Genomic DNA, 18,902 nt, shown 5'->3' with positions numbered 1-18,902 from the left:
GAGCGCTGACTGAGCCTCCTTTTGATCTACCATTACATCACTGATTATATTTAATGATCTTCATACCCATCCGCTGCCAGATATTTCTCAGCTGTATCATCTGTGCTGAAGTCTCTCTGATGGTTTGATAAGCAGCAGCTCCAGCCAAACTGTTTGCTGTTCTGCGCTGAGTTACATAATCCAGCAACAGAAGACCCAGTTCCTCCAGTATCTGCTAATGTAAACACTGCTGCTCTGTTTACTGTTCACTCACACAAAAACACTCAGGAGAAACCACTCCAATGTTCCTGCTGGGACTTCCAGTGTTCCTGTGGTAGTTAATAGTGAGTTTTTTTAAATCTCCTATGGTATTACTACCGGACTCCCTGTGGTAAAATGGTTTTGACCTATAGTAGCTGCATGGTGTTTTAAGAATTTTAAAGTGATAATTAATGACAAAAAACTTTATTTATGTAGAACTTTTCAAAACAGAAGTTACCAAGTGAAGAAAAGTAAAAATACAGACATACACAAAGTAATGCATGTAATATCCTGCTAAAATTTGTCATAGGATTGCTATAGTTCTTGGTAAGGTTGTGCAGTTTTGATCAATATTTAGTGTAAATATAGCCCGTTTACCAAGAAAGGGCATTTGGTATAAAATTAATAAAAATATAATCCTTAACATGTAGTGGTGGATCCCAATCACATTTTCCTAGTCTTTGATTTATATAATTAGTTTCACTGTGAAACAACTTATTATATTATTAGTAGTAGTGGTAGAAGGAGGGGGCTAGCTGTAAAATACTACTAGTAATCACCTAGCAACTGCATAGCAACAGCCTAACAACCACTAGTAATCACCTAGCAACTACCTAGTAATCCCCCAACAACCACCCAGTAACACCCAGCAACAACTTGTAACCACGTAGCAACCATGTAGTAACACCCTAAAAAACACTAGTAATCACCTACTAACCACCTAGAAAAACCCTAGCAACCACCTAGTAACACCTTGGTATAATACATCCATGGTATAATCACCTAGCAACTGCTGCTGCTGCTACTGGATACAGTTACTGCTACTACTGCTTCTTCTCCAGCACTCTAGCCCACACATTTTCTCCAGGAAATGTTGCTTTCCAGTTTATTGATTTATTTACTGTGTAGTTTTATTTTGGTGACAGTCACCATCAGCTGCCCAATGCATTTTGAATCACTGCTGGATTAAATTAGATCAGATGAAACTTCTTTGATCTCCGTGGGGAAGTTGGGGTCGTTGGAGCAGAAAAGAGGATATAAAAACAGCCCAGAGGGAGTAAAACATAAACCAACCAACAGAACACAATGACAGAGAAAAACATAGGCCTATTGATTTTCAGCATATGAAAACTGACATCATATGCAGGGCGTGCAGAAGGTGCATGGTTGGCTCTGTACATCATCAGGTTGGTGCTGCAGCGCTCAGTGTGTTGAGAGAAAAACAACAACAAACAGCCATGCTGTCTGCCGGGCCGAGCCGCTGACCTGGAGTCAGCTGACAGCCTCCTCACTTCATCACTTCATCCGCTCCAGCTGTCCGGAGATCAGTGGTAAAAATGAATTGTTTCAGCTCAACAGAAGGCAGCTGAGGAAAGCTGCGTCAAGCTAGACACAGAATGCCAGGAGAAGACCGGAGGTAAGGCGATTTTACCTTCAAAATAAAAGTCAAAAATGTGGCACTTTTGCTAAGCAAGATGGCCATTTATATATATGTAAATGTCACAGATTATTACTTTAAATATTAGTTTAATTCTTTCAGTGGTGGTTTATTCTGGCTGACTGACATTGTGCCACAGCTATGGGTTAAAATAGACTTTTACAAGGTAGGAGACCCTTCCAAGTTGTCTGGTATGTGTTTTATGACTCCATGTCTATGTCTTTCTTTGTGTATTTTTGGCAGCCCTATACATACACATGGCATCTTGTATTGGCCTATATGGCCGTGAATATAATAACAATGTATTAGTCTCTTTTTGGTACTGGAACTCCCATTCAGCAGCCTTTAGGAACAATTTGCCACAAAAGGTTAAAATGTTTTTTTTTATAAGACAGTAGATGTCTTTCCAAGTATTCTGGTATGTTTGTTGTTTGAGACTTTGTATGTTTGGCATCTTGCCCTGGACTATATGACTATATGACTATTAATTTATGCTGTGAAAATTACGTTTTGCAAAAATCAGCAAGTGCATTTACAGATTCCTCCTTCACGCTATTCTTTAGTTTCACTTGGGTACTTTACTCAAAAAATGTCAATCCCCAGAGAAATTAATGCATCAGTAAAAGACAGTAGGAATGGAGATATATGTGCACACACACACACACACACACACATATAGGCCTACAGTATGTACTTCATATCAAACTTTCTATGTTTATCCCCTATGCACACACAGACCCATACACCAACAGTAACACACACACACACACACACACACACACACATACACACACACACACACCCCCCCCCACACACACACACACACTCTCATGCAATCTTCAGATGAAACAGTCCCCATCAGTAAGACCTTCAACATCAAAACATCATTACGTATGTATAAAAAAAATTGTTTTAAAAGCAATGTCAGTATGCTTCAGTTTTAGTACCGTTTTACATGCACTTCAATAAGGCTTTTATTTTGAAAGCGACACCGGAACTCCTGTGTTTTCTCATTCCGGCTGGCTTGACGCTGGCTGGGAACGAAGCGTGCGCTACGCCCCTCTGTACGAAACGGCTATTCATGCGTTTTGACGGACGTTTCCAGCGTCGACTACAGTTTCGAGGCTGCCCTAGCAACTCAATGGATGAACCAACCACATGGCAGCAGAGCTGGACCCCCCCACCCAGCCCCCCACCCACCCACCAACACCCACCAGAAGGAAGGGGAGGAGGGAGGGAAGGAGGGAGGCCAGAGAGCCGAGAGCGCTTCCTACCCAGTCCGGAGAGAAGAGGAGGATTTGCGGACACAAACTGAACCGTCTAGGGAGGATTTTGTTCCTCGGAGCGCAGCGGTTTTTCTCGGCGGTGTCTCGGTGTGATGCTGCCTCAGTCTGGGGGTCAGACTGTCCGGACGCACTGATGGCACGGCGGACACACTGTTGGTGTCACCACATCCTTTGATAGTTATTCGTGTGGTTAACGCGCGGCGGGTGGCGCGCTGGACACTTGTGGCTTTTCACTCCTGGATATAAACTGAGGGTGATGACCAAACTGTCCGCTTGATATTTTTTACATGTGTTGCATACAGTTTGCATAGAAACCCCATATCGTGCGAGTGGATCATGGAGCGACTTTGGCAGTTGTAGCGGAGCGTTGCGCCACTGCTGATTTATTTTGGGTACTTTACGCGTCCGGTCCGGTTTCGATTTGGATTCGGGGGGAATTTGCTGCCGTGTGAACAGAGTCTCATCTCATGATGGGACGCGGCAGCCTCCGTCTGCCGTGAGGATGAACCACAGAAGCAGCCCGGCCAAGGCGTACGACTTTCTGCTCAAGTTTCTCCTGGTGGGGGACAGCGATGTCGGGAAGGGCGAGATCCTGGCGAGCCTGCAGGACGGAGCCACCGAGTCTCCGTACGGCTACAACATGGGTGAGTGAGCGAGTGGCCGGGCAGAGGGAGGGAGGGAGGGAGGGAGGGGTGATTGGTCGTTCAGTAAACAAAAAACAACCCATCTGAGGATGAAAAGTGAGATAAATATTTTGGGGGGAGACTGGGTTTACGCCCGACTATCCATTTTTACGCACGGCTGGCGCAGGACGATCAGCGGGACTCCGGCACCAGAAAACAGACTGGACGCCCAGACTGGAGAAAAGTAAGAGAAAATTAATTTACAGTCGGGACTCTCCAAAGTTTTCATGTCAAGGATCCCCCCAAATAGACAGTCAGTTGGCCATGGGACCCCCAGTTTTCGCTCCTGGTACCCCCAAATGGATCGATTTTTGCACTGAGTTGCGTATCTGTCTGCACTATGGTGAGAACGCAAATTCTCATTCTTGTACATTCTCAAATTGGGATTATTTCTAAGTGAATTAAGTGACTGGGGACGCCCTGGAACCTGTTCAAGGACCCCTGGAGGTCCCCGGACCCCAGGTTGAGAACCTGTGCTTTACAGGTTATATTTAGGATGTGTGGAACCGGAGCAGGACTGAAGCTGGACCAAGTCCCACTGAGCTCAGGAGGCTTGAAACACTCGAGGATTTCAGAGTCTGGTGGAGTTGGATGAGAGACCTTCACCACTCATTTAATCTCTCTCTCTCTCTCTCTCTCTCTCTCTCTCTCTCTCACTTCAAAATCACTATAATATTCCTATAATATTCTTGTAAGGAATGTAAGAAATAAAGTGTGTCTGTGTTACACAATAGTGAGTTTATCGTAACCTTATAGTACTTAATAGCATTTTCATTTTACCCCCATGATATCACTATGATATTCCTATAATATTCCTATAATATTCCTAGTGGGACTTACTGTTTTGCTGTGGCATTTGCATAATATCCTTCTAAATTAAAGGGTTTCTTTAATCTTTTTTGAAAGGGACATTTACTTTCTCATCTGCCCTGCGAGAACAAATCATCATCTTCATATTAAGACAGGCTGTTCTGACAGACAGTAAAGGTGTGTGTGTGTGTGTGCATGTGCGTGTGTGTGTGTGTGTGTGCAGCCTGAATAATGAAGCAGCCTGTGGATGTTGGTGTCATGGCGTGTCGGTGCTTGTCTCAGCAGCCGTGGGACAACTCAGCAGACTCCCGACTCTCCTCAGTCATCAGCTGAACCTGCAGCTCGGAGAGAAAAGTCTTTACCTGCCTGATAATCAGCAGTCTCAACATTTACATTTTAGACTTTTAGATGCCGTTCTTATCCAGAGCGACTTACAAGCAGTGCAACAGTAGAAGAAGACTGCAGTCACACATACAGTTTGTTTTCTTTGGTCCGAACCAGGGTGGAAAAGCTGACTTTGTTGTGTTTTTTTATTTGGTTCATTTAGGTTCAAACTGACCAAATTAGAAGTGAACCAGGGCTTGTAAACAAAAGTCACATGACTCACAAGCAGCTTGTTTATTGGACAGAGTTTTGGTGACCTGTCATCAAAACAAATCTGATTCCAGTTCCTGTAACTTGATCAAGGCATGATGGACTTGTCTGTCTCTTCTTCTGTGGTGTTCATACCAGTTCAGAACACATGAAGAAATAGCTGAATATGAGCATCAGTCCAGACTTCATTTTGTTCTGCTCGGCTTTTCAAGCGTGAGGAACCGCATCCGTCTCCTTCTACCCATAATCCCTTGTGTTTTCGGGGTGGTTTCCTGTAGTCGGTTGGATTAACGAACCGCACTTCAGTTCTCTTGTTAGAGGACTGAGACTCTCGGTGTCGTTATTTGGTGCCGCCAGAGTTCAAAGGTCATCGTTCTCACCTGGACAAACCAACTGAACTAAAGGAGGAAACACTGCAGAGTTTGAATAAACCGACCAGAACATGCTTGATGTGAACGCAGCCTTACATGACGCTTTTATCCTGAGCAGAATGCGCTTCAATTCCTAGATCACCAACAATTACAAGCATCCAAAACTAACAAGGTCAAAGGTCAAAGTTTTCAGGCAGCGATGGAAGAGGGAAGTGACTCTGCTGTGAAGTGACTCCCTCCATCCTTGTTTGCCAGTCTTCGTTTCAGTCTCTCACTTGTCTCTATAAATGATTAAAGATCATTTTTTCCGTCTGCGCCACTTTTGACTCACGACTCGTTGTTGAAGTCCCACTTTTTTTTTTTTCTTCTTCCTCTTTGCTTCACTTTGGCTTCATCCTCAAGAGGAACCGCTTGGAAAAAAAAAATCAACTTGTGCTCTCTTTTTCCGCCGTCAGAAGTCAGGAGGAACGGTCTGGGAACCGGCTGGATGGGACACACTGGGGTTTTTCCTTAAAATACGCTGACTGGGCTCTCTGGTGTAACATCTGAGAATGAATCTTCTGCAGTGCCGATGCAGGATAAATCCATGAATGAGGACTGACTGTCTTTGCAGAAGAAGTGTAAACCTGGAACTGTATGTTCAGTTCTGCAGCAGTACTTCTCACGCCTCAGGACATACTCACTGTCAGTATTAGGGTTAAAACTAGTGCTGAAACCATTAGTTGAATGACAAAAAAAGTCAACTAAATCAATCAATCATCTAAAAATACCAAACATTTGCTGGTTACAGCTTCACAAATGCTAAAATTTGCTGCTTTTCTCAAGCAACAGAATTAATACTTTGTTTTTTTGGCTGCTGGTCAGACTAAGTAAGTCATTTTAAGAATCGCTTCAGGCTCTGGGAACTTGTGATGGGAATTTGGCATCATTTTTGACATTTTATAGACTAAATGATTAATCGAAAAAATAATCCACAGATGAATCGAGAAAGAAATTAATCATTTGTAGGAGTCCTAGTTAGAACCATGGATCTGTTTGCCATTATTAGCCTTTAGATAAAAATTGGATGTTAGACTGTTAGTTTTAGTGTTTTAGTGTCCCATGATGCTCTGAATGCTGTTTCAGAGGCTTCTCCGCACGAAGAACACTGAATTCTTGGATTTTTTGGGCATGAAAATAGTCAAATTTAAATGTACAGCCCCAAATATTGATGCAAAATATCGTCTATCAGCCGCTTCAATCTAAAAATGTGATAATCTTCCTTTAAAAACCCATATCGGTCGAACCCTAGTGTGTTTAAGGCTCAGATGACTGTTGGGATGACGCTGTTTACCTGTGCAGGTAGCCGCCTCCTGGCTGCCTGCACAGGTAGGCCCAGCCAGGAGGCGTCTACCTGCACAGGTAGGTCCAGGACCTACCTACCTGCACAGGTAAACAGCGTCATCCCAACAGGTTGTTTTGGAAAGTGTAATGAGGTTCAGCAGAGAGTCTCCGTCCCGCAGGAGCTTCAGCCCAGGAGAGAGGAACACACACAAACCTCAGACTGTGTTCAGACTCATGACCTCGAGCGTGAAGAGAGAGAACATACTGCTGTATTTAAATAGGGAAAACACATATTACATAAGGCATTTGGTGAATATTTTTACCTTAAAGGGGCATGAAGTAATCTATGACTTTTATCCTCTACTGGAGACCAGCAGGAATTACAACAACATCGACAGAACATAAACAATAAAGTCACATTTTCACAATAGAGAGGTGATGCGATTTATATATTTTTTTAATAACAGTTTATGTAATTTGATAGTGACTCTGCTTCTCTTGTGCATATTGTCTTGTTTTTTAAGGAAACAATAAAAAGCATGATTAAAAAAACAAAAACAATAGAGAGCAGTAAGCTAGCTAATTACAGCAGAGATCCAACAGAAGCATCTAGTGAAGACGTAATATATCACCATGATAAATACTGAAACACCAACTTCATCATTTGTCTATTTGGCTTGAGAACAAGGCTTATTAGCTTTCGTAACTGAAATGTGATTAATTAATATTGTTATAATTAAGTTTATTTAGACAGGGACAATGCACAACAGAACATCAGTCTCAAAAATAACGAGAGATGACGCGTTTTTAGCTAACAGCTAGTTTCCATTTGTAGTCCCTGGACAAATAAACATAAAAGACATAGTAGGACAAAAGAAACAGTAACATACGCCCATCCATCCAAAACACACACACACAATACAAAAGCGAATATCACATTATTATTCTTTGTTTTCACCTTATGTGATAAAGTTTTACGCTTTCATTTCAAAGGAAACATCCCCATCCCTCCTGACTCTGACAGTGTTAGTGTCTTAAAGTGTGAGGCAGTTGAACCCCTGACCCTGGAGGTGTTAGTATCAGTCTTTAACCTTTCTCTCTCTCTCTCTCTCTCTCTCTCTCTCTCTCTCTCTCTCTCTCTCTCTCTCTCTCTCTTACATATCACATAAGTAAAGCCTGTCTAGGTGGTTCATTCGTCCTCGTGTGGTAAACCGAGACAAAAAGTGCATTCAGCGTCCCGTCAGTAGCAGGTTTTCTGTCAAAGTGACTCAGTGAAGGTGTTTGTGTCAGTGCTGACAGACAGACTGACAGACACACACACACACACACACACACACACACACAGACAGACAGTGTCATGTCTCACCTCCCAAACTCTGAGGAACAGTGAGGACTGATGGAGTGGATAGGCGGTGAATCTATGTCTAAACATTCGTAGAGTATCATGTCACTTACACTCAGAGATAATGACATAAATAACTCAATATCTCAAGAAAACAAAGAAAATTAACAGCAAAAACAGTGAAAATACAATGTATGATGTCCTCACTGGGCTTCCGTAGTGTTCACCAGGGGAAAGGTGTTTCCTGCTGCTGTGGAGGATCCAGGTCAAACTCATGAAGTTGTACATTGAGGAAAGTTTTTTCTTATATGCAAACCTACGCATTATAATCTCATTGTTCACCCACATATTGTTTAATTCAGATAGTGAAAGACGATAGTGTTCAGCAATATCCAGCAAAAGCAACGCAATATAATTTTTTTCATCCAAACCATGCAGCCAGTAACCAGTTTTCTTCGTCTCTGTACCATTTGTCATTATCTTCCTCTTGTTTTTGTCATTCATCATCGCTCTTGTGTGTGTGTCACTGCTTGTGTGTGTGTGTGAAGTGAGTGTCTGCTCACATGCATGACTGTGTGTGTGTGTTTGAGTGTGTGCACGTGCCTGTGTGTCACTGCTTTGTGTGAGTGTTGAATGAGTGAGTTTGGACACATGCCTGTGCCTGTGTGATTCTACTCTCGGTGTGTGTGTGTGTGTGTGTGTGTGTGTGTGTGTAGGGTTACTTATGTTTCACCCGTCTTTAACCTGTGAAAGCCTGTGAAGTATTAATAAACCCTGGCTGGCAGGCAGCTGCCCGTGACTCACACTCACACTGCAGGGTGCGTTCAGGACAAACCAACACTCAGGGGGTTAGAGAGCTTTGAGGTGATGTAACGCAGCCTCTGGCGGCCATGTTGGAGGTCCTCAACTCTTGGGCAACAATGGCTGTGAACAGCTGGTTGTGCTTCTAAACGTGCAACTTATCCGTCTCAACAGAATTGAACAGACATGTTTAATTTCTGATTGAACTGATCATTTCATCACCGATCCATCTGATTGATTTAGTGTTTAGATAATGTCAGCTTGTTAGCTAGCTAACCATAGCATCTGGTCAGCTAACATCACTGTCTTGTTGTTAACACATCTGATTAGCACACTAGCTAACGTATCTAGTAGCAGCTAGCGTTAGCATGTTCACATTAACATCAGTGTGTTTGCTGGCTAGTTAGCTAGCTAACAGTTTGTTCAGGTTAACTGAGCTGACTCTTCTCAAGCTACAACTCAGAGTGTTTTGGAGTAGAGACTAGGGCTAAAGACAAGACAGTTTACTGTGTCACAGTAACCAAATCCACCTTATCACACTATTCACTTTTACTGAGAACGTTACTGAATGGATCTACAGCCACACCACAACAAGCTGACTCAGCTGCTCTCTGCTTCTAGCTGCTTGTTATAAATTTCGCGATTATTTACATCTATCAAATTCTCCACTGGACCTTCATGATGGAGCCAGAGGTTTGTGACACAACTCAAAGCCTCTATGAGACAGAAAACAGAAGGGTGGGGGCGCACATCGCATTATGCAATAGAGTACATCATACTGTACTTATCATCTTTATATGCTTTTTACTTTTCTAAATGGAATCAGCCAAAGCTTAAGTGATTTTCTGTAAAACAAAGCCCATGTTCCCCACCAAGCATTTGCCAGACAGCGATGTGCAGGAGGTTGGAGTTCAACACCAAGCCAAACGACTGCAACATTTTCGCAATATGATATTATGGCATGGTAAAAAAAAAATTTGTTTTGCTTTGAATTGATACCAGAAAGATAATTAAGCTCCAATTTCACAAATCGGCGCAGCCAGCAGCTATGGGCGATTATGAACATCGTCTGAACTTTCATTTTTGCGGTATATTTGGGTTTTTGTATCAGATCAACATCTATCCAGTGTCAGAATGTTTTGCAGCAGTAATGGATTTTCTCATTTAAAATTAATGAATTTCCAGCAGACAGCAGCACATCAGTGGAGTGTGGTGGAGCGGTGGGTAGGTAGGTGTGCGGTCAGGAGTGAGGCAGAGTGAGGCAGGCTCTGTGACTCACTCCTCACCTCTCAGTGTGACAGACTGACAGACAACATGTGGTTCGGTGTGATGAAAACTGCACTGCAATCTGACAGTCTTGCATCACCCAGGCGACCGTTGGCTTCAGGATGATTGGTATGAATCGCAATATAAATCATTTGTTTATGGAAACTCGCCTTATAATGAATTTTACTGTCTCTGTTTGGCTGTGTTCACACTGCAGCTGAAAGTGTCCCAGTTCTGATTATCTTTTTGACCCAGATCTGATGTTTTCCAATCAGTGTGAACAGTAAAAAGCTGCATAGAGTCGCATTTTTTCCATTTCTGGATCTGTGGTGCAAAATCTAGAGGATCCAGAGGCATGAGACCGACATGCGACTTATATTTTAAACGCTCAAATCAGATGAATTTCAATGATGTAAGTAAATCGTACATCATTCACCTGAGACAGCTGTCATCATTTTGTCTCCGTGGCAGCTTGTCTCAGCGTTAGCATGAAGGACAACGAGACAAAACGATGGAAAGAAAGACAAATACTCAACTTGGTTTGTATTTGGTTTAGTTGAAAACAAGCAGGAGAAGTGTAGGTACAGAAACAGACTGTGACATCTTTTGTTATGGTTACTGTGTGTGTCTTTTGGACGTCGCTGTCAGTTCATATTGGTATCAGATATGTGTTACATCCTGGAGTCGATATCATCCAAAACAATCAGATATAAGCAGCAATTCAGAACTGAGAACATAGATTTAGTTTTGAGCAATCCTCTCTGATTCCTAGAGAGACATAAAAACACCATTTGATTGTTATTTTGACCCTTGGCAGCTACTAACTGCCTTATATTCTCAGTTTTCCCTCTTCTATTAATGCTTTTAATGATCTTAACATGGAGGAAGATGGTTATATGTGGATCTGTCAGTGTCAGTAAGTGTGTGTGTGCATTTGCGTGCTGAGCCAGTATTTCTCAGAGGGGAAAAAGTGACTCTCTCCGTACTGTTTACATATTCTATATCTAGTAGACGGTTTATGAAAACCAAGAGCTGCAGCAGTGAAATCAAATCCCTGCTCCCTCCGCTTCAGATCCAACGGGAGAGAGAAACTTTCCCGACCGACAAAAACCAAAACACACATCATTCATCTGCTCTCTGTTCCCCGCCACAACCCGACACTCTTAAAAAAAAAAAAAGTACGAGTCATTTCTCAATTCTGGTTTGGGACGAGTCGCGTTTGTGTTCATTTCCAACACAGCGGGCGTTCATAACTGGAAATCTTGTCAGTTTGCGTTTGGCAGGAACGGAGACTGTGTTGAAAAGAAGCAAAGGCACGGAGGCGCTGAAAATGATGAATGTGGACAGCCGGTGTGTGTGTGTGTGTGTGTGTTTATTTTAGCCTGAACAAATATACTACCTCTTAAATTAGTTAGTGTGACCTTTTGACATTGAATAGTTGATACGACAGCCTTCACCGGCGTTGAAAACCTGTGAAATACAGCGGCAACATGAAATTTGAGTCGACTTCTTCATCGCTGCCTGCATCGTTTTGTGAAATCCGGACATAAATATCTTTTAAAACAGTTTCCAAAGCTGTTTTAATATGAATTTAGTACCTTGCCATAATATTATACTGTGAAAATGTTTGGGTTGATGTTAAACTTCGCCTCCTCCTGCATGTCATCGTCCACCAAATGCTTTTTCTCCTAGCTGGGAACAACAAGGAACATCAGCTTCATTCTACATTAAAGCTGCACTAAAGGCAGTGCAAAATTTTGAACTACAATACCCAGAATTCCTGTGCAGTGAGGTCAGTAAACTGTTCACCGACCCGGCCAGTCTGTGATGTTTCATACCAAAGAAACCAAAGAGACGAGAGAGGAGAAGATCTAACGTTGGTGAGTCCAGCTTTCTCTGCTGCTGTTCAGGAGACAGTTTGGATTTCACTCTGAAGTTTGGATTTGTCACTTTCTGTTGGAAGTGTTCATACCTGGCAGCAGGATTTAATTTGGTGAAACAGGGAGAATCTGCAGCGTCTCAGTTAGTGGGGTTGTGACACACTTCGCGTTTTAAGCTGATAAAACCGGTGGATTTCTTACATAAAACTTTTGCCTAGTGCAGCTTTAATATTTTAGGCTGATTTAGCTGACTCTCTTATCCAGAGCGACTTAGATTGAGTGCAACTGTAGGAAAAAACTTCAATTCTCATTACAAACAACCAAAAGGTAGAGGAGGTCAAGGGTCAGAGGCACAGTGTCCCGACTGGGGATGAGACAAAATATTCCTGTGACCCGAGAACGATCATGGATGAGAGAGGAGCGCTGGAAAAAAAAGAAAGAGAAATAAGAGTTTAGGAGAGCAGGAGAAGGGGAATGTGAGTCATAGGGGGGGGGGAGGGAGGCAGATGTGAGATACTTTGTTGAAGAGATGAGTTTTCTCTGGACGGAAGACAGGAATCTGCTGTCCCGAGTTTCCTCCCGGGCCGGTGACGACGCGGTTTCCCCCCACGTTCGTCCGTTTGGAGCGGCGAAGCCTTGATGTCTGCTGTTTCTGGGTCATATTCCCTCCTAATAGGTGGGACGACGGGGGAGAGAGAGAGAGAGGGAGAGACATAGCTGTGGTTTCTCTCGCTCCCTGCCAGGGGAATCGCGGCGAGATGCGGGTGACTTGAGCTGCGAGTGTTTTCCCCCGGTGCGACCGCAGGCTCCAGGCCCGCTTTGTGTCGGCGCGCTCCGGCCAAATACGGCCATGAGCTGCTATTACGGGGCTGCGGCGGGGCGGGCCGAGCCAAACCCACATGGAAAAGCCTTGATTACAGCTTGGAGGACGCACAGACGCAAGCTCGCAAAAATGCACACACACACACACACTCTCTCTCACAGTTTATTTTGTGTATTTTATGGGCCGTAGCTAATTATTCACAAATGAGACACATAAAAACAATGCGAGCGCCTGTTTTACGGACTGTTTTTACCGTCCCCGAATGGCTCTTTCATAACATCTTCATGAGTATTGTATAACTTGTTTTCACAAATCGCTCCCCGTGGCTCCGAAACTCTCCGCTCGCCCGTTTTCTCCAAACGGCCTCCAGCAAAGAAGCGAACCTTTGAAAAGCCTCAGGAGCCAAAGACGGTTTGAATTGCAGAAGCTACTCGACAAATGTGTAGTAGGCGTGATTTTGTATGTGTGTGTGTGTGTGTGTGTGTGTGTGTGTGTGTGTGTGTGAGCGTGACCGAGTGTGATGGGAGCAGCTCTGTGGGGGATCGTGATGAAGATGGTGGTGATGATGATGCTGCTGCCAGAAGAGGGTGAGTCATTCCTCTGGATGTGTGATCCCACTCTCACAGATGGAGTGACCTTGGCTAACGCATGAAACACACAGAGACGAGGTTTTCGTCTTTGAAAGACTCCACTTCTGTGTTTGGACAACACACAACCCACAGGCATTTTAATAGGAGATTAAAGCTGCAATAGGCAAGATTTGTATGTAAAAATCAGTTTGAATCACAAAGTGGGGCTGCAGCAGAGCAGAGCGTCCCATTCCCACTAATAGTAAGTAAAGCTTTATTTATATAGCACTAAAACACACTGTTACAAAGTGCCTCACATAGCAGAAAAGTGGCAGAGGAAACAGAAACAATGAAAAACAAGTTGAAACAAACATATAAACAAAACAAAGATAAAACTTTAAAAAGGCTGACCTATAAAAATGCAGAAAATACAAACACAAAGAAAATCAGTTAAAGCAAACAACCAAACATATTTAAACAAAAAGCACATAAAAACAAAGATAAAACTTTATTAAAAAAAAAAAAGCCTATAGACATGAGTTTTCAGCTGCTGCTTAAAACAATCAACCGATTCGTCAGATCTAACAAATTAAATCCTGGTGTCATGGTAACTGGCGGGAAATCTTCTCTGCCAGCATAAAGCTAGTTTAAGACGAGCCTCAGGCCTTGTTCAGACTGCCAGCCCAAATCAGATTTTTGGCATATCCAGATTGGAGTCGGCTTGATTCTATCAAGTGTGAACAACAAAAAACCACAGATGCGTCTCAGTCTGACCCCTCTAGCCACTCAAAACGGGTTTCAAACTGTCATTAAGTCTCTCACAGCGCGACACATGCCGTTGGCGTCACATCCAGAGTGGGAGAAACGAAAATAGAGAACGTAAACAACAGCCGTTACCGTCGGTGATGTTGTTCTGCTGCGACGAGGAATTCTGTACCGCGACTCGACCGTCCGGTGGTGCGGAGGAAAAGACGGTACGTCTCCATTCTGCATTTGCAGCTTTTTGTTTTGGTTTCGTATCTGAAAAACGTGCCGTCAGTTACCGTATGTACACATGCCGACGTCGTTACCACGGCAACCAATGCAGATAGCTTAAAGTCGAGATGAAACGGCATTTCGAGAGTATCTAACTTCCGTATCGTGACGTATTTCCGAGTGAAACAGGAAAGACAGGCGGGACGTAACGTTGGGAGGAATTTGATTTGAACGTTGAAAAGTGGGCGTGTCATAACACCCGAAGACACACCGAAGTACCGTGCTGCTGCTAGCTAGCTAACGCTAATGAATGTTAGCTCTGTGCGCTAAAAGTTGAAGATTGATTGATGGGTGGATGTCATGATATTATTGGTTGAAATTGGTTGAGGCATGCTTACGTAAGCACACGGCATATTTTGTTTTACAGGAAGAAAACATGATTGAATTTTGATATAAGAATACAAAGAAATTGATTTTTTGTATTTTTTTTGGCATATATTGTTAAATAGGTGCACAATATGACCGGGGATGTGATCTAAAAGGGTTAAAAGGCATTTTTCATTTCATCTCGACTTTAACGGTGCCTGAACACTTGCAAATAACAGTGTGGACAGTCAGAACTAAAGATCGGATTTGAGAAACAAATCGGATTTGCCTGCAGTCTGAACAAAGCCTAAGACTTATTGTGAGGAAGGAAAGTTAGCCCCTCTCCCCTGGCTAATCTTGAGTTAAGAACTTTGTTGTCATGGCAACAAGTCGGCTGTTTCATACAAGATGGCAAATCTTTGGTTTTTGGAAAGAACCTGAAGAAGAGAGTCTTTAGAGACAGAAACAAGCCAGCAGAGATCTACAACAATCAAGAAGTAGTAGAAACAGGTAAGTATAAGTGTCTATAGCAAGTTTGACTTAAAGTCAGATTTAAGTCTGAGACTAGGTCTATCTTTATGTCTTGCTGTTTTTGGTTTTCTGGATGCTGCTATCCCACGTTCTTTATGGCTTTTATCTTGTTACATCATGATTTCTGGGCAGTGAAGTCCTTCAAACTTTCAAAAATCTGAACAGTTATCCCTCGCTGCCACTTGGGGCCGCCAAAGTGCAAAGTTTACCTAATTTTTCGCCCCGCTACTCCGCATCACATCCCCTGAACCTGAATGCAGGTCACACTCAGATAATGCTTGTCGGTGTGAGGTGAGAGGGAGGTGGAAGCTTAGAGGAAAACTTCAAAATAGATGGAGAGAGAGCGACCGCTGGCAAAAACCTCCCAAAAAAAGACGAGCAAACGATTGAAAAGAAGCACAAAACCCGAACGGGAAGCCAGCTGGAGAGACATGAAGAGAGAGAGAGAGGTGGAAGAGACAGATGGCTGAGAGGTGAAAGATGGACAGATGGAGGGAGGAGAGGAGAATGGAGGAGAAGACAAACGGCAGGTTATTTTGGGTTGGGCATGGAGGATCTGCACGGAAGAAGCTGTGCAGACTGAGATTTGATTGGATAACTTTGTTTTACTGAACTGTGAAGGGGGGAAATGTCCCGGGACGACATGTTGGGAATTAATTGGAGTCATCTTGTTAGGTTTAGGTTTAGGTGAGGGTTAAGGTTAGGGGTTAGAATATGAATTTAAGGTTAGGTTTTAGCGTGTTGTGAGTGAACTGACTTGAGAATGCGTGGTAATTCCAGCTCTAAGGCAGTGGTTCTCAATGTGAGATCCGGGGACCACCAGGGGTCCTTGAGGGGGTTCCAGGGGGTCCCAGGCAAACTGATGAATTGTTAAACTTCAGCATTATTTCATTTACAAGAAGTTAACACAGTTAGAAGAATGACTGTTTTGATCATAGTTTCTCTGTTATCTCTCTACCTGCAATACAGACAGTCATGGGATTCTGGACAAAATCAAATCTGACAATAAAAATATTCTCAGATTTGGGTCTGAGAGACAAAATCTCATCAAATGGGGCTCTAATGTGGACTAAATTAGGGGTTCTTGTTATGAAAAAGGTTGAGAAGCACTGCTTTAAGGAAACAGATTGTGAATTGAATTAGAATGACAGGAAACAGAATTAAATTCCATTAAATTCCATTAAATTCCACCATTTAAATAATACAACCAAGGTAATGACTTCACTCATTTGCTCATTTGTGTGTTGGGTCTGGCCACCGCTGCAGCGTTTCCTCCATTCCGTTGATATTTCTCCTTGAAGACACGCCCCTTCCTGCCCCCCCCACCCCCCACCAACACACACACACACACACACACACACACACACACACACACCAATCTCTACGTCTGTCGACAAGCCTTAATGTCTCAACCTCTTATGTAACAGCACTTCCTCAAGATGTTTCATGTATCATGCATGCTGGTTTATTGTGTGTGTGTGTGTGTGTGTAGGTGTGTGTGTGTGTGTGTGAGAGAGAGAGAGAGAGAGAGAGAGAGAGTGAGAGTGATGTCATGTCAGTGATGCATGCTTGTGCACACGTGTGGATGGATGCACATATTTGTGAGTCTTCCTGTACATTGAGGGCGTGTGTGTGTGTGTGTGTATATATACTGTATGTGTGTGTGTGTGTGTGTGTGTGTGTATGTGATGGAAGGAACATGAACATGTGTGTGTAGGTTGGACTGGTCTGTTGCGTTTCTCCCAGAATATCTCCTGTACTTCACACACACACACACCACACACACACACACACACACATCTCCCTCTCCCATATCTTCCTTCCTTCTCTGTTCGCTCTAATTCTCTCCGTTCTTCCTCTTTTCTCCTGAGCTTCTTTCCCCCCCGTCACATATCAGGATCATTCTGGGGTTTCGGGAACATTTTGTCACATTTATTTATCAAGGCACTGTGTTGCTTTTGCACTTAGTTCTTCCGTTTCCACTTCAGAATACAATGAGCTGCTCTGTTACTCTCTACAATAAAAGCCGATAAGAAATCTTGCAACACACAACAAATCATTTTGAGGTGCCGAAACAAAAGCAGATTTCTTTTAAAGGTCTGTTTTCATAAGATATTTTATTTCTTTAAAGGGAAAACTCCCTCTTTGGATCGTCTTACACTGTTATATATCATTATATATCAGTCTGTGATGTTCAATTCATTCATTCAGGAGTTATTTAGTGATGAAGTAATAATTATAGGCACTACAATTAGTAGTACAAGTAGTAGTAGAGTAGAAAAGAGAGAGAGTGAGGAGCAAGGACAGAGAGAGGGAGGGAGATGTGGGGGTGGAGAACAATTAAATTTGTAATTGAAATGTCTAAAAAAAAATGCGTAAAATCCAGGTATAAATGCACCCAAGATATTCTGAAGAAGCATTTAGCCACATTAAGAACAAATTGTAGATTTCTGTCTCCCATCCACAGATAGAAACTACATAAAAAGGGAAATAAAGTTGTGTGTGTGTGTGTTGGATCTAATGAGGAAGCGCAGGCAAATCCAGCTGTGCAGGAGGGGAGACGAGGCGTTCACTGTCAGCTTTAAAGGACGGGAATCGGGAATGTTAGGAAGAAATGTGAGTGTCAGTCTGAGTTTTGGCGAGGGAAAGAGGAATCCAATTTCACTTTGTTCGCCGGAGATGCATTTTAATGTCCGATGTAAATGTAATCCAGTTAAATCACACCTTGACACAACCTGGATATAACCTGGAGACGCGTGTTAATACAGCAGGTTTGGAGCCATTCATGAACTAAACTGAGAATTCATGTTAAACTCCAGCTCAGCTCCTGCAGTGTGAAAGTCTCCCAGCTGTAAGGAAACAGAATGTGAACTGAATTGAATGACAGGAAACAGAACTGAATCCCATTAAATTCCATGAAATTCCACTTCTAAGAGAGTTTGTCTCGACTCTAAACATTATAAATCAAAACATTATGAATCCAATAAAAGACAGTTCAACAAATCAAACACATTCAATCCATAATGTATGGATTACCATTACATGTTCTGAATCAAATACCACCTGAGAGGTTCCTTTAACATTTTATGATGTTCAGTATTGATAATATATATGTGGAATCTCAGATATGTGGTGAGAAAAAACAAAAAAAAACATGGAATTTCATAGAATTTCATTGAGTCTAATTAAACTTCCAGAAATTCCAGTTAAATTCCAATTGAGTTAATTCATGAATTGACATCAACTCTGTGATGCCAGATGGAAACAGAGCTGCTCTGTCGTAGATCTTCAGAGATGAACGTGTCAGAAATTCACTTCAGCTCAGTTTAGTTTAGTTTAGTGTGCCTGGGTAGAGTCAGAGGAAAAAATTAAGTGATTTTATAACATGAAGATTTTTATTTCCTCTGCCAAGAAGGTTATGTGTTCATCCCTATTAGTCAGTCAGCAGGATATCTAAAAAAATGTCCATTAAAATTGGTGGACAGATCGGTCTTGGGCCGAGGAACAACTGATTCGATGTTGGTAGTGATCTAGATCTGGGATTTACACCATTATATGATTATCGTTTTTTTAGCCAGAACTATGAAACTAACAGAGACACAGA

The 18,902-nt window shown here is 42.6% G+C and overlaps 1 protein-coding gene across 1 annotated transcript in view; it reads left to right on the top strand.

Moving 5' to 3' along the window:
- The first annotated feature begins 2,973 nt into the window (after positions 1 to 2,973).
- Positions 2,974 to 18,902, top strand: part of rab40b (RAB40B, member RAS oncogene family) — a 31,216-nt gene continuing 15,287 nt past the window's right edge. Inside the window, exon 1 of the mRNA XM_071912484.2 lies at positions 2,974 to 3,608. Within this exon, the coding sequence (XP_071768585.1) occupies positions 3,467 to 3,608 (142 nt within the window). The 5' untranslated portion in view covers positions 2,974 to 3,466. The remainder of the gene's footprint in view (positions 3,609 to 18,902) is intronic.

Source organism: Centroberyx gerrardi, chromosome 20 (genome assembly GCF_048128805.1).
Source record: "Centroberyx gerrardi isolate f3 chromosome 20, fCenGer3.hap1.cur.20231027, whole genome shotgun sequence".
In the NCBI taxonomy this organism is placed as follows: domain Eukaryota; kingdom Metazoa; phylum Chordata; class Actinopteri; order Beryciformes; family Berycidae; genus Centroberyx; species Centroberyx gerrardi.
The sequence above is the reverse complement of the archived record's forward strand: the minus strand, read 5'-3'. Positions and strand labels throughout refer to the sequence as shown.